General features: G+C 43.1%; 2 protein-coding genes across 2 annotated transcripts in view; both read left to right on the top strand.

Moving 5' to 3' along the window:
- Window positions 1–345: 345 nt before the first annotated feature.
- On the top strand, window positions 346–5,355 carry LOC134102446 (calponin-2-like). The gene is made up of 7 exons (XM_062556544.1): window positions 346–483; window positions 1,944–2,065; window positions 2,154–2,220; window positions 3,195–3,332; window positions 3,440–3,556; window positions 3,660–3,806; window positions 4,346–5,355. The coding sequence occupies exons 1-7, from the start codon at window positions 421–423 to the stop codon at window positions 4,592–4,594; spliced, it is 903 nt and encodes a 300-aa protein (XP_062412528.1). The 5' UTR covers window positions 346–420; the 3' UTR covers window positions 4,595–5,355.
- A 273-nt stretch (window positions 5,356–5,628) lies between these two features.
- Window positions 5,629–12,727, top strand: part of abca7 (ATP-binding cassette, sub-family A (ABC1), member 7) — a 29,877-nt gene continuing 22,778 nt past the window's right edge. Inside the window, exons 1-10 of the mRNA XM_062515558.1 lie at window positions 5,629–5,742; window positions 7,186–7,303; window positions 7,764–7,857; window positions 8,368–8,509; window positions 8,777–8,904; window positions 9,363–9,484; window positions 9,945–10,139; window positions 11,640–11,732; window positions 12,012–12,249; window positions 12,363–12,502. Of these exons, the coding sequence (XP_062371542.1) occupies window positions 7,238–7,303; window positions 7,764–7,857; window positions 8,368–8,509; window positions 8,777–8,904; window positions 9,363–9,484; window positions 9,945–10,139; window positions 11,640–11,732; window positions 12,012–12,249; window positions 12,363–12,502 (1,218 nt within the window). The 5' untranslated portion in view covers window positions 5,629–5,742; window positions 7,186–7,237. The remainder of the gene's footprint in view (window positions 5,743–7,185; window positions 7,304–7,763; window positions 7,858–8,367; window positions 8,510–8,776; window positions 8,905–9,362; window positions 9,485–9,944; window positions 10,140–11,639; window positions 11,733–12,011; window positions 12,250–12,362; window positions 12,503–12,727) is intronic.

The following is a 12,727-nucleotide window of genomic DNA, read 5'->3' as shown; positions in this document are numbered from 1 at the left end:
TTATAAAGGATTTATCTCTGTTCTGGGGTCTGCGATGTCGACTCGCAGTTGTTTTTAAGAATCACAGATCACACAAATCCCTACGAGATTTTTGTTTATCTCATTTAAGATTTTAAGTCAATGTTTCCTTGAGATCTGTATCAAGCATGGGTGAAAAAGAAAACTAAAAGTAAAAAAAAAGTTAATGAACGTGTTAACTCTAACACTGACTGAAACCTTCCACCCATATAAGGAATAGTCCCATTATAAGGTATTTCTAATGTCAATCACGTCCAGGATAAGGAGGAGCTTAAGCGCCGCACAGCGCCCATTATGAAAAAAAACTTCACACTAACTTTTTAATAGGAAATTGCTCGCCATCGTCACCGCACGCTGCCTTCTGAGAGGTAGTGTACTGTCGCTAGTTATACACGTCTAGTGATGGCTGCAAATCAGTTCAACAAGGGACCAGCTTATGGACTTTCTGCCGAAGTGAAAAGCAAAGTAAGACACTAATTTGTTAAAATATTGTAAGATATAAAATGAAAATTGTGTGACATTCCTCTATGCCTCATACCAGAATGAGACCAGAATGCCTCGAACCTACCAACTTGTTTTTGAATGCCAGTGTGAAAGTTAGTTTTCATTTAATGTTGAGCATCTGGGCGTTGCCCAGTGCATTCTTTCTAAAACTAGGCATCCGGTGAAGTGTTTTGTGAATGAACTGAAAACCCCGTTTTTGGCTAAATTATTCTTATTCTATTCGTATCGTGTACACATGCTTTAGTTAAAGCGAACACGAAGACCTATTGCATACATGCTTGAAGAACTTATTTCGGCCACACATGGTAATTACGCACGTCTTAGCTTACCATATGCTTGAATGACAGGTAGTCACATTTCGAAGAACAGGAATTCCCCTTTCCTCCTAGATCTTTACTGAAGACTAACTATTAAACTAAAATCGGGAATTGTTCGTTTTCATCTAAATTACTGGAGTTCTGAATTACAGTAGCGTACGCATTCGTGCAGTTTCGTTACACGCCTCTTTTATTAAAAAAAAAACAAAAAAAACACACACACATGATTAGTCCAACTTCCCCTAAAAGCTGGTTGATAAGAGTTGAAATTCCATTAAGCAAAGGAGTAGGTAGGCCCATCAACACGTAGGTCACAATTGATGTTGCTATACGCCTAGATTCAGCAGCTTGGAAAGAGGGGTGCTTACCATCACCAAGGAAGGGGATCATTATGTTCCCTCTGCAAGACTGAAACTGGTCAAGGCGTGGCTAGACTATTATTTTCATGTAATGAAACCACCATAGTTTGACAGAGGAAAAAATAAATAGGCTACCAATAGCAACTTCAACAGTTGTAATTTCAACAATTATACAATCCAAATAATAGTGTTTCATTTGCTAGTGTAGGACTGGTTCTGAGAATAGTTAATAGATTATAAAAAGGTAGATTTATTCAGTTTAGTGATACATAGCATAGGTAGCATACCCTTTAATTTCCCCTTGCCTGCCTGCCTTAGGCCAATGCGAACTTGAGTTAGGCCACTCCCATACAGCTGTAAGACTGGTTTTAAAGCCTATGACACATAACACACACATTTGGTTTGGATTCGGGTGAATGTTTTGCTGGTCAGAGGATGAGCAATGCAAGTGTGTTGTTACTCAAAACAATGGCTGTAGTACATAGCATTGCTGCAGCCTAATAAGGGAAAAAGATGTCTGCCTTTACCACAGTCATAATAGTTCACTTCATATGCAGAAACGATGCAAGTCGCGAAAACATTGATTTAAGTTTTAGGGTCGGTAATGGATCAGCTAAATGTGGGATCAAGTCAATAAGGTGGCCTCATCTGAGTGCTGCTCAGCCACTATACTCTCTGGATGAGTTGTGGACAAGGGGTTTCTAGGACAATATCTGAATGCGTTCCTTGTTATTCTTTGTCCCAGATAGCACAGAAGTATGACCTGCAGAAAGAAGAGGAGCTCCGCGTCTGGATTGAGGACATAACAGGCTGCAGCATTGGGGATGATTTCCAGAAGGGCCTGAAGAATGGTGTCATTCTGTGCCAGTGAGTGACACTTTGATCACCCCATTCAATCACTCTTCCTGCCTCTGCCATGGTGCCCTAACTTAGATTTTGTACTCTTTCTGTTTAGACTGATAAATAAATTGCAGCCGGGGTCGGTGAAGAAAGTTAACAACTCCTCTTTGAACTGGCACCAGGTAAGCTCATATAACACAGCTGTCCCTTTGTCGAATAATGTACTCAAACCTATATCACCGATCAAGGACACCGCAAGATGTTACATGCAAGTCTAGGAGTCAGTTGGAGCTGAAGTCTTAAATTTGACATGACAATTACATTTTCAAATTTCTACACAATTCACAATTTGTCTTTGGGAATCTGAGACAGGATCTGGAGATGATGAGGTAGTCATGGTCAGCGCAGGGCATTGGTACCCTTTCTGTCAAGTACACTCCACACACATTTCAGTGGTCATCTAGCAGCCAACTGGCCAACATCAATGAAAATGAAAGCACAAGCAGAAGCAGCGCTGAATTAGAAGAACAGAAGCATTGGGTTATTTTTTTTCCTTCCGTTTTCCCCCAGCTGTGGCTTTAATCGAGATGTGGAACTGACCAGAGTTCATAGCTGATGGTCAAAAAGTCTCAAAGTTCCCCATAAGTGCTGTGAATGGCCTTGTGAGAATAGTTCCAAATAGAGTGGAGTTTATCTTTGCCACTGTGTATTTCTTAGAAAATGCAACAAGGATTGCTTGAGCTGAGTCTTGCTGTATGTCTTGACCTGTAATTTGGAGCTGTTGTTCATGCATCAGTGTGTTATAGCTGAAGAAGTCAGTTTTGCAGCTGTTGAAGTTGCCTGCAGAGTCTAAATTAGTCGCCTTTGTGGCGATTGGGATGTGTGTATATGCAAGTCTGTGAGTGGTTACTGCTACTGCGTCAAGTGTGGAAAGATTATAGGGAGGCTTTTTTTTCATGGGCTGGACTGCAAGGACAACGATCACAGCATTTATGTAATTAGAAGTGTCCCAAAATAGCAGGCTACTGCTTTGTTGCTCACCAACATGTTCCATGACCATCATTTTTGTGCTGTACTGAGCTTGCTGAGTGGATAGTTTGTGTGCACTGACCTCACTCAGCCTTATCAAGTGTTTAACTAATTTCTTCCTTCTTAGCTGGAGAACCTGTCTAATTTCATCAAAGCCAGTACAATGTACGGCCTGAAGCCTCATGACATCTTTGAAGCCAATGACCTGTTTGAGTGTGGGAACATGACATCAGTCCAGACATCTCTCCTGGCTCTTGCTGGCATGGTAACATTATTTATTAGAACCTAGACTGGTACACCCTGCAATATGACTGCCAGACTGTGAATTACGTGAGTGTCATTGCGCAACCCTTTATATGTGATGCCTGACAGGCTAAGACTAAAGGAGTGCAAACGCGGGTGGAAATTGGTGTGAAATATGCTGATAAACAAGAAAGGGCTTTCGACGAGGAGAAGATGAAGGCCGGGCAGTGTGTCATTGGCCTCCAGGTACTAAGCTCAAGAAATGAATGAAAAATGAAAACATGTGTTCGTTGAGTATATTTCCAAAAGTCATGTTTTATTCCCTTGTCTTGTTCTTGTTTTTGTTTAGATGGGTACAAACAAGTGTGCTAGCCAGGCCGGTATGAACGCTTATGGGACCAGAAGGCATTTGTATGACCCAAAGGCTAATGTTCTTCCACCCATGGACAGCTCAACTATCGGTCTGCAAATGGGCACCAATAAGGGTGCAAGCCAGGTGTTCTATCCTTGCATAATATTCTATGTAACTGCAATGATGTTATCCGGTCTCACATACAGAAGTATATGGTCTAGTCCAGGGGTTCCCAAACTTTTCAGCCCACTACCCCCAAAATCCCCAAAACAGTGCGAGTGACTTGCGACCCCCACTATCCCCAGAGGTGATAAAAGTCTACAACGCACACACACTAATAGGCCTATCGAAATACAAGCGTAATGTCACGAAAGAACATAACAGCCTAACAACTACAATACATTGAATGGCTTTTATTTCAAATGTAACTACTATTTTTATATTTTCATACAGTTATGGCTAAAATATGCTAAACTATGCTATTTCTGATCGTCTCTTGACCCCCCCCCCCACCCTTTCTGTCTCCCAACCCCCACTTTGGGAACCACTGGTCTAGTCTATGCTAGATGTGAATATGGGTAATTGACTAAATGTAGCTGTTTATCTTACAGTGATATACTGTAATGTTTTGCTTTTTATGATGATACAGTTTACCTAAATATACATCTCTGTCATCACCGTAGGCTGGCATGACAGCCCCTGGCACCAGACGAGCCATCTATGACCAGAAGCTGGGAACGGACAAATGTGACAACACCACCATGTCCTTACAGATGGGCTCCAACCAGGGTGCCAATCAGAGTGGGCAAAACTTTGGTCTGGGACGCCAGATCTACGATGCCAAGTACTGCCCAAAGGGTGAACTTCAAGACATGCCATATGAGACGGAGGACAATGGTTATGACCAGGACCAGGGTTATGTGGGCCATTAATGGAACAAAACATGTAAAAGGACACACACACACACACACACAGAGTAGAGACACACAGTGTGTTTTTCTCTTCCTCTACAGGTTAACATCCAATGCATTGAGGCTGTGCTTTATGTTAGAAAAACGGAACAACATGTATTGCGTTCGTCTCTCCTTTTTTAGCCGTCTAGGCCCTAGTGTTCAGCCATGCTGTTGTTTACTGCCAAGAGCAACACATTCATATCCTCTCATCTAACAAAAGCCTCTTTGTGGGACCACATCAGAAAGTGTTAGCATAATTTTTGTTTTTGTCTTGAAGACAGTATGGGTGGTCCTCTCGCTGCTCCACTGTATCTGAAAAAAAAATGTATTGTAATTTTCCTCAATCCAATTCTCTAACTTTTACCTCCTGTTTCTTGCCATGCCATTTAGTTGAACGACACATATAGTTCCTATCCTTGTCTTGCCTAATTTTTTTGGCATGCATCTGTACACATTCATCTCTAGGTTATCTTGACTTAACCTGACCCATCCTCTCACATCCTTGACTAATGTACCTAGGACCATGAGGTACATTTAATTAACCATGATGTTACTGAACAAGCTGAATATGCTTTGGGAAAAATCGTTATACATTCCACATGAGTCTTTAAGTGACAATTGCAAGTGTTGTTCATTGTTCTTTTTAAATTCCAGAGGAAAATATTCATCAAAAAGGGTGTTCCATATTATTTGATTTTGTATATTTTTTAATTAATAAAGTTAACCTGTCGTCTTTTGTGCCTAGTTTTAAGTATGACTCTTCTGTTATTTGTGTTTTAAAAAAAAAGATTTTGAAAGGTTACAAAATATTCGCCTGTTTGATGACCTTGTATAAATGGGACCTAATCTTCTAGCCAGCACCGAAATAGACCTAGGCTACGTCCCAGTGTAGCGGCCAATCATATGTAAAGCCGGTAAGCGTGGACCCTACCCTAATCCTCCTTCAACCAATCAACGTCAAGAAGGGGGCGGAAATACAGTAGTCCCTAATTCCAATAGCAAATGTTACAAAGTAAATATCTTGAACCTATGGCTTACACAGCGGCTGGACCTGGCTAATTGAAAGAGCTGGGACTGGGATAGGTTTACTGCCGAATACAAAACTTCGGGCAGTATTTAGCCAGACGGTAAGACATGTTAGAACATTAGATACTTTTCAGAATGTGCACCTCTGAGAGCTTGTTATTTGGCTGCGACCAGATCTTGTGTAATAGCTACAGTAGCATCGTCCCATGTTTGAAACAACGTCTAGATGACAGGTGCAGAAACAAAATATTTTTATATATCTTATTTTTGCTCTCGCTCATGATGAATATGTAACCTAGCCGTGGGGAATTGATGGAAATACGAGCTCGACAGTTTTTTTTCCCCTTTTAGAATGTCCGGAAAGCAATGCAACATTTCGTTTGTGATGAGAAAAGGAAGTAGGCTAGTGAAAATGTCATCATGACGTTGCAAACCCTCTAATATCTTCATCTGCAGGACGTGTGCTGGGTTTCACTCGCACTGCTCCAGAATATCTTGAAATAGGCTACTCAGTTATGTGTATACGTCTTGCTTATACTGGAGTGTGTCAGGCTACTAGCTTTAGAATAACTCATAGTAATGAGCATTCAGAAAGTATTGCATTAACAATGCTATTCGATTGAATATCTGGTCTGATCAGATGATGCAGGCTATGGTCTTCAGACGCGACGTGATGCTGCAAGGAATAAGGTCAATACAGAATATGTGCATCTTGTCACCTTTTGATGTCTCTCAGACTTAGAGGAAGAAAATTGTGGGCACGTGTGTGCATGCGTTGTCTATTTGACCAATTTAGGTATATTTGATATGCATAAAAAATACATTTGACAGATTGTTTCACAGACTTAACATTTAAATTGGAGGTTTTGACCATAAGAAAGTGAGTACACCTACATGTTTCTGTGCCACAGGTGCATAAGACACTACACCTGATATACCCCCTAACACACACACACACACACACACACACACACACACACACACACACACACACACACACACACACACAGAAAGAGAAACATTTCTATTCATTAGTGATATAGTATTGAATAAGAAGTGCAGCTACAGGCGAGCAGTCAGGCTATCTTTAAAATGTGTTAATAAATTCCATTGGAATCAATCAGTCATAAACCTTTTTTTAAACTGATTCTCTGAATGCTTTTAACAGAATTTGAGGACTAATGCAGTTTAGTTGTTTGCATGTACCTGATAAGTCAAGAATAATTTGCCTTGATGCCACATAAGCCAATAAGGATAACAAGGATTTGGAAATCAACTTGTGACTGGTACTCGGAGCAGATAAACTCCTCCAGTCATGCACACGGCACTGTTACCCAAGTTTTATTTAAGCGCTTGGAAGTGTGTCAGATTGATGATTACTCGAATCATTGAAGAACCAACCAGTCATCAGAAGTATCTGTCTGTCAACAAAAATTGATCTCATATTTAATGGGTGTAAGGTTTATTTAAGTCTGTGTGGTACTGACTTGTTCAGTCATGTGAGGCATGGAACTGTGTTGTTATAACCTCCTGTGCTCTGCCAGTCTTCCCAGGGTCCCTCTCTAACTATGGGCCAGTAGCTGCCATCACTGCGCCATGGGGATCTGCACACAGTTGCTGCTTCTACTTTGGAAGAACATCACATATCGTAGGAGGAACAAGGTGATTCTCATTGAAGTGTGTTCATTTTAATTCAGTGATGCAGTAAGGAATTATCATAATCCTGCTGTAGAAAGAACCAGTGTCTTGGAAAACCAACTCTGTTTCAACCATGGAGATTTCAGGTCCTGTTCTAATGGAATAGGTAAAAACAGTTTGACAACTAGCCAAGTTAGCTTGTGTTTACCTGTCCAGTTACCCTCAGTAGTCTTTACTAAGTAGAGACATTAGGTAAGGAAGCAGCCTGGGGACATTTCAAGTGGGTCATTGTCTGCTTAAATTACACCTTAATGGTAGTCCTTTCTGTTAAGACAACAAAAGAGTCCTGTGGTCAGTAGCTGGTGAACCTTCAGCTTGGAGCTGTAATGGTGCCAGCTGTGTTTTTCTTTTGCCGTAGGGTTGTTGCACAACCACGATCAGTAGAAAAGGCACTCTGTTTAACCTGCCCCCTTCCTACCTCCAGGTCCAGCTGCTCATTGAGATACTATGGCCCCTGTTTCTCTTCCTCATCCTCATCGCCGTGCGACGCTCCCACCCCCCATACAAACAGAGCCAGTGTGAGTACCAGGCCTGTGTCTGCCACTGCTTTTTGCTCTCTCTCACGCTCTATTGCTCTTGAGTTGGATCCTAGCGGTCCCTTCCCCCTGCTGAAAATAAGGCTAGCAGATTGCGTAAGCTGATTAGCTAGGTGAGAGTAATTCTCTGTGCTATGCACAGGTTGAGTTTTGGAGTTTGTTTGTTTGTTGTCTGACTGTGTGATTTTGCATGCAGTATTCTCGGTCACACACAGTATAATTTAGCCCTCACCTTCCTTAGGCAACTTTGTCCTGGTTTTGCCTTTTGTCTTTTATGCCATTTGTTTTGGTTCTCACCTGTCAGTCAAGAAAGATCTATGTGCCCCCATCATTATTTAACTCGTGTGATGTGCTGGGTTGTATTTTTGGTGGTGTGTATTTCCAACACTCATTATCATTTCTCTGATTTAAAATAGTCATGGCCAGTGTACGAGCTGCCGTGGCAGCGTGCTGAGTAATCGTCCATGAGCCTGACCGTCTCTCTATATGCAGGTCACTTCCCCAACAAAGCTCTGCCCTCCGCTGGCACGCTAGCATGGGTTCAAGGCATCGTTTGCAACATCAACAATCCCTGCTTCCACCAGCCCACACCTGGAGAGATGCCTGGCCAAGTGGGCAACTTTGACAACTCAATGTGAGCGTGTGTGTCATATGGAAACATGTCTACCGCTGTAAAATGATAAGTGCTTGGAGTAGACTTATTGTGGAATGTTTGTTTCTGTTGTTGAAAAGTGTTCTGTTGTCCAGCCTTTTTCCCGCATGTGTTTTCTTTGTACATACAGTGGCAGATAGTACGCTTTGCTGTGTCCGTGCTTATTTGTGTACATCTAAGCTGCAGTGATAATGCCTTGCATAAGCTAAAAGTTATGCAAAGTCTGCCCGTGTCTCCACCCCACAACAGACTTTCCCGGATTCTGGTGGAAACGAGGACGGCATTGGCCTACAGCAGCAACCAGACGGCCTTCCATGGATTTCAGGAGCTCCTGGACGTCGCTCAGAGACTTGGAGAGCGGCCCGAGGCTTGGCCAAGTACGGCGTGCCGTCTCCCATGCAGCATGCTAATGAGACTTCTGTGGTTCCCTAACCTTTGTGCTAAGTCCCCACGGTGACATCCTGCGAAGCACACTGAGGGAGACTCCAGGACGGTGACTCTTAGCAGGCCTGACACTGAGCCTGACTCTTAGCAGTCTCAACAGACCTTATTGCTTTGACATTAATTTGCCCCCGCCAACCCCCCTTCTCGCCTCAGGGGTTCGCGTAATCCTCTTTGTTGACAGCTCTCTTAGCCAGAGCAGGTCGCAAACTTGAGTGGCAAAAGTGAAGGCTGTAGTTATCTGATTGTCCGTTTCGACACAAGGGATCTTTTGTTAAACAAGACGGACACTTAGGAAAGTCCCAAATCTTGTGTTGAATGGTTTTGTAAACAAATAGGGTTTAGGGAAACACACAGAAGTCAATCTTTCTTATCATACTGTTTGTTTCGCCAGATTTGCCTGTGGGGGAGTACCTGCGCGCAAACGAAACCTTCTCCAACTTCCTCGTCACCAATGGCAGCCTCCCACGGCCTGCCCTTGACGCGCTGCTTAGGGCGCGGCTCAACTTCCAGGTGGTGAGTGCTCTGTCCTCCGCTGCCGTCTGAGATTACCTCCCGCTGACCTCTGCTCAGCCTGTTATGACAAACAGTGATGAATCATGCCTTTTCCGTTTGACCTCTCCAACACCCTCCAGTTGTATGGGAGAAATGCCCATGTTTTTATTAGGCTGTTTAAACAGCATGGAAAACACAGTTTAAAAGGTGATTTGAGACATGGTATGGTCAGTCTTTTAGATGTCAGGTATATTCTGAGAATATACCTGACACATAAACTAGACAATCTAGACACAGTATCTTGGGTCAATTACATTGCATTTAAGTGTGCTATATAAATAAATTTGACTATGACTTTACTTGACAGTACTTGTTGCACATGCATCCATATACAAGTATAACACATATTATATTTTAGACAGGTATATTATGTTTTAAATAACATAATATACCCCATAATATACCTCCCCCCCTCCCTCAGGTGTCCCTGTCTGGGGCAGGGATGCGTCTGGCAGACATCGTGTGCAACGCGTCCCTGCTGGAGCGCTTTCTGACTGTGGAGGGGGGCGACTCCATGACGGAGCTGCAGGCCAGCTTGTGTGCGGTTGACCCGGACACACTGCAGCAGGCTGAGCAGCTCTTCCTTTCCCAGCTGGACTACAGCAAGATATTCACGGTCAGTGGCTGAGGCCTGGGCGTGTGTGTGTGTGTGTGTGTGTGTGTGTGTGTGTGTGTTTGTTTGTTTGTGTGTTTGTGTGTGTGTGTTTGTAGGGCTGGTCATTCCTGGTGAAAGGTTGGTTTGTGTCTGACCTGGGCAATGTTGGGGAGGATATTGTCTGTTTTCATGGTCATTTTTTGTAAAGATAAATGAATGGTTTAGCTGATTGTGTGCCACTGGGTCAGGGAGTTGTCTATGAGTGTTCTGGAGTGGTCAGGGTTTCATTGTGGTGAGGTGGCCAGTTTGACCTTTGCTTTTATCTGTCAGTGGATACAATACTACTGTGTTTCTCTGTAGTGGACAGTGTGGAGTTTGGTCCGAGCCCAAAGTGGTTAGCCTAATTCTTGATCTATTTAAAGGTGTGATTAGTTTCTAACACTGGGCATTTCTAATTAGTTTCTCTCTCTCCGTTCATTCATCGTTCATTGCTCAGTGTCTGTGCAGGTGTGTGAGTCTAATAATAAACACCTGGCGCTGAGTCTATTTGTGGTGACTTGTATCTGCCCTCACATGTGTGAGTGAGTTCATCAGTCTGTTTGGCATGTCTGTAATCCAATTGGTCAAGCTTAGTGGTCTTAGTGGACTAGAGTGGGGTCTTCAGACCTGTGTCTGGAGCAGAATGGTCTGTCTCTAAGGACAGAGTACGCGTGTACTGCTTGTTAACTGACTGTAGTTAAAGGGATCAGGGGGCCTGAGAGTCTGTCTGTATAGGCCCGTAGAAGAGGGCTGAGTATACTTTATGAGTCACTAGCATGCATGAGCATGATGCATCTGTGCAGCAGTGCTGCTCACAGTATTTATGTGTTGCTGTAACCTTCACTGAGGAGGTTGTGTTTTTAGTTCAGTTTGTTGAAGTGTTTGTCGGCAGAATTGAGCAAAAATAGCTTGGTAGACTTTCATGGAATTTTGACTTGTTGGAGGGGTATAGCATGAGGAAACCATTAAAGTCATGTGCATCCATGAATTATGTTTCATTTTCACTAACATTGAGAGGCCAGTTGACTTCGACAGAAGTCTAGTTTTCTTTCTCTGTCTGTCTCATATGCATTGTTGGTGAATGTTTGTTTTATGTTAAATGCTTGATTGAATATTTTATTACATTGTACAAACAACAGATGCAATGATGTATTAAACATTTATGAATGTATAATCACTGTGAAGTGTCAGTGGTGCATGGCTTGACAATATTTTGCAGTCACATAGCGTAAAAATGGTTGTAGAACACTGCTCTAATTTTTTAGAATGTATGCTATCCACTATCATGTCTGGTGTAGCTAGTACCATTGTGGCAGCTAATTGTTGCACCAGACGCCTTGCGAATGGAATGCTTCAGTCACATGTCCAGTGTAGCCTCCCGGTTAGTCGTTCTGCTCAATGCTGTTTTGCAAATATCTCGAGGTCTCTCTTTGTCATGTCCTAATCCTCTCACCGTCACATTTTGTTCCTCTACCCCCTCAGAGAGAAAGGCTGAGAGCAAATGTGGGAGAGCTGAGGGCGCTAAGCCAGGCCGTGACTTCTGTGTCTCAAGAAGTTGCAGGAATCTTGGATGATGTAAGACATTTTTAATCAAGAAGCCATGTGTTTTCCACTTCACACTATCATTATGTCTGTCTATTTTTGAAGAGCCAGCATTAAAATCTAATTGTGTACACTGTTTGTCAAGTAAACCTTATACACACATATTACAATATTAAAATATAAGCTCACCCATATACTGTAAGTAGTACGTAGGTAGATATGTACAGTAGTATGCCTGATGAAAACAATCTGACACCAGTTTTCCATTTCCATATTTAGCACATTACCATAACCTCCTCTCCCTTGTTGCAGTTATCAGGGTTGTCGGGTTTCTCGGACTTGAACTCGGAGCTGAGGTTGCTGTCTCCAGAGAACCGCACGGAAGCTCCGCTGCAGAGCTTCCGCGCCTTTAGCCGCATCGTCTGCGGTCACCCGGAGGGAGGCGTGGAGCGCATCCCGTCCTTCAACTGGTACGAGGACCAAGACGTCAAGTCCTTCCTGGGCCGAAACGGCACGGAAGAGGACGACCTGGATAACGACAATGTCACCAGTGAGTGAGAGATGGACTTACTGAACCCTCCGACCAGTTAAACACACCTGTGATGTAGAGAGAGCCTTTTCCGCATGTACAGTAATGACCTCGCACCTGTTTTTGTTTTGTAGCTCCCTTCTGTAAAAGCGTCATTCAGAACTTGGAGTCAAACCCCCTCTCCCGCATCGTGTGGCGAGGGATCAAGCCCCTCTTCATTGGGAAGCTGCTGTACACGCCAGACACTCCTGCAGTCAGGGAGGTCATGAAGGAGGTACGGTGCTGCTGTGCAGGTTGGGCCGAGTCCCATGTACTGCCTGAACACTCCAACTTAAAAAGACTCAGAGAGACTTACTATAAGGAAGGTGTAAAGAATGAATCCACTGTAGAGGGAGGGTTTCATGCCTTGCATGTGCCATACATCAAGGACATAGTTCCTGGAATGTTTTTGTGACAGTAACAGGTTGATCTGCCTATTAGCAAAGCAGTGTGAATAGGG

Source organism: Sardina pilchardus, chromosome 15, assembly GCF_963854185.1.
Source record: "Sardina pilchardus chromosome 15, fSarPil1.1, whole genome shotgun sequence".
Classification (NCBI taxonomy): domain Eukaryota; kingdom Metazoa; phylum Chordata; class Actinopteri; order Clupeiformes; family Clupeidae; genus Sardina; species Sardina pilchardus.
Note: the sequence above shows the minus strand (reverse complement) of the source record. Positions and strands in the feature narration are given on the sequence as shown.

Coding starts and splice junctions, on each gene's coding strand:
- LOC134102446 (XM_062556544.1), top strand. CDS start 421: ATGGCTGCAAATCAGTTCAACAAGGGACCAGCTTATGGACTTTCTGCC. Junction 2,066..2,153: donor AATGGTGTCATTCTGTGCCA/GTGAGTGACACT, acceptor CTTTCTGTTTAG/ACTGATAAATAAATTGCAGC. Junction 3,333..3,439: donor TCCTGGCTCTTGCTGGCATG/GTAACATTATTT, acceptor GATGCCTGACAG/GCTAAGACTAAAGGAGTGCA.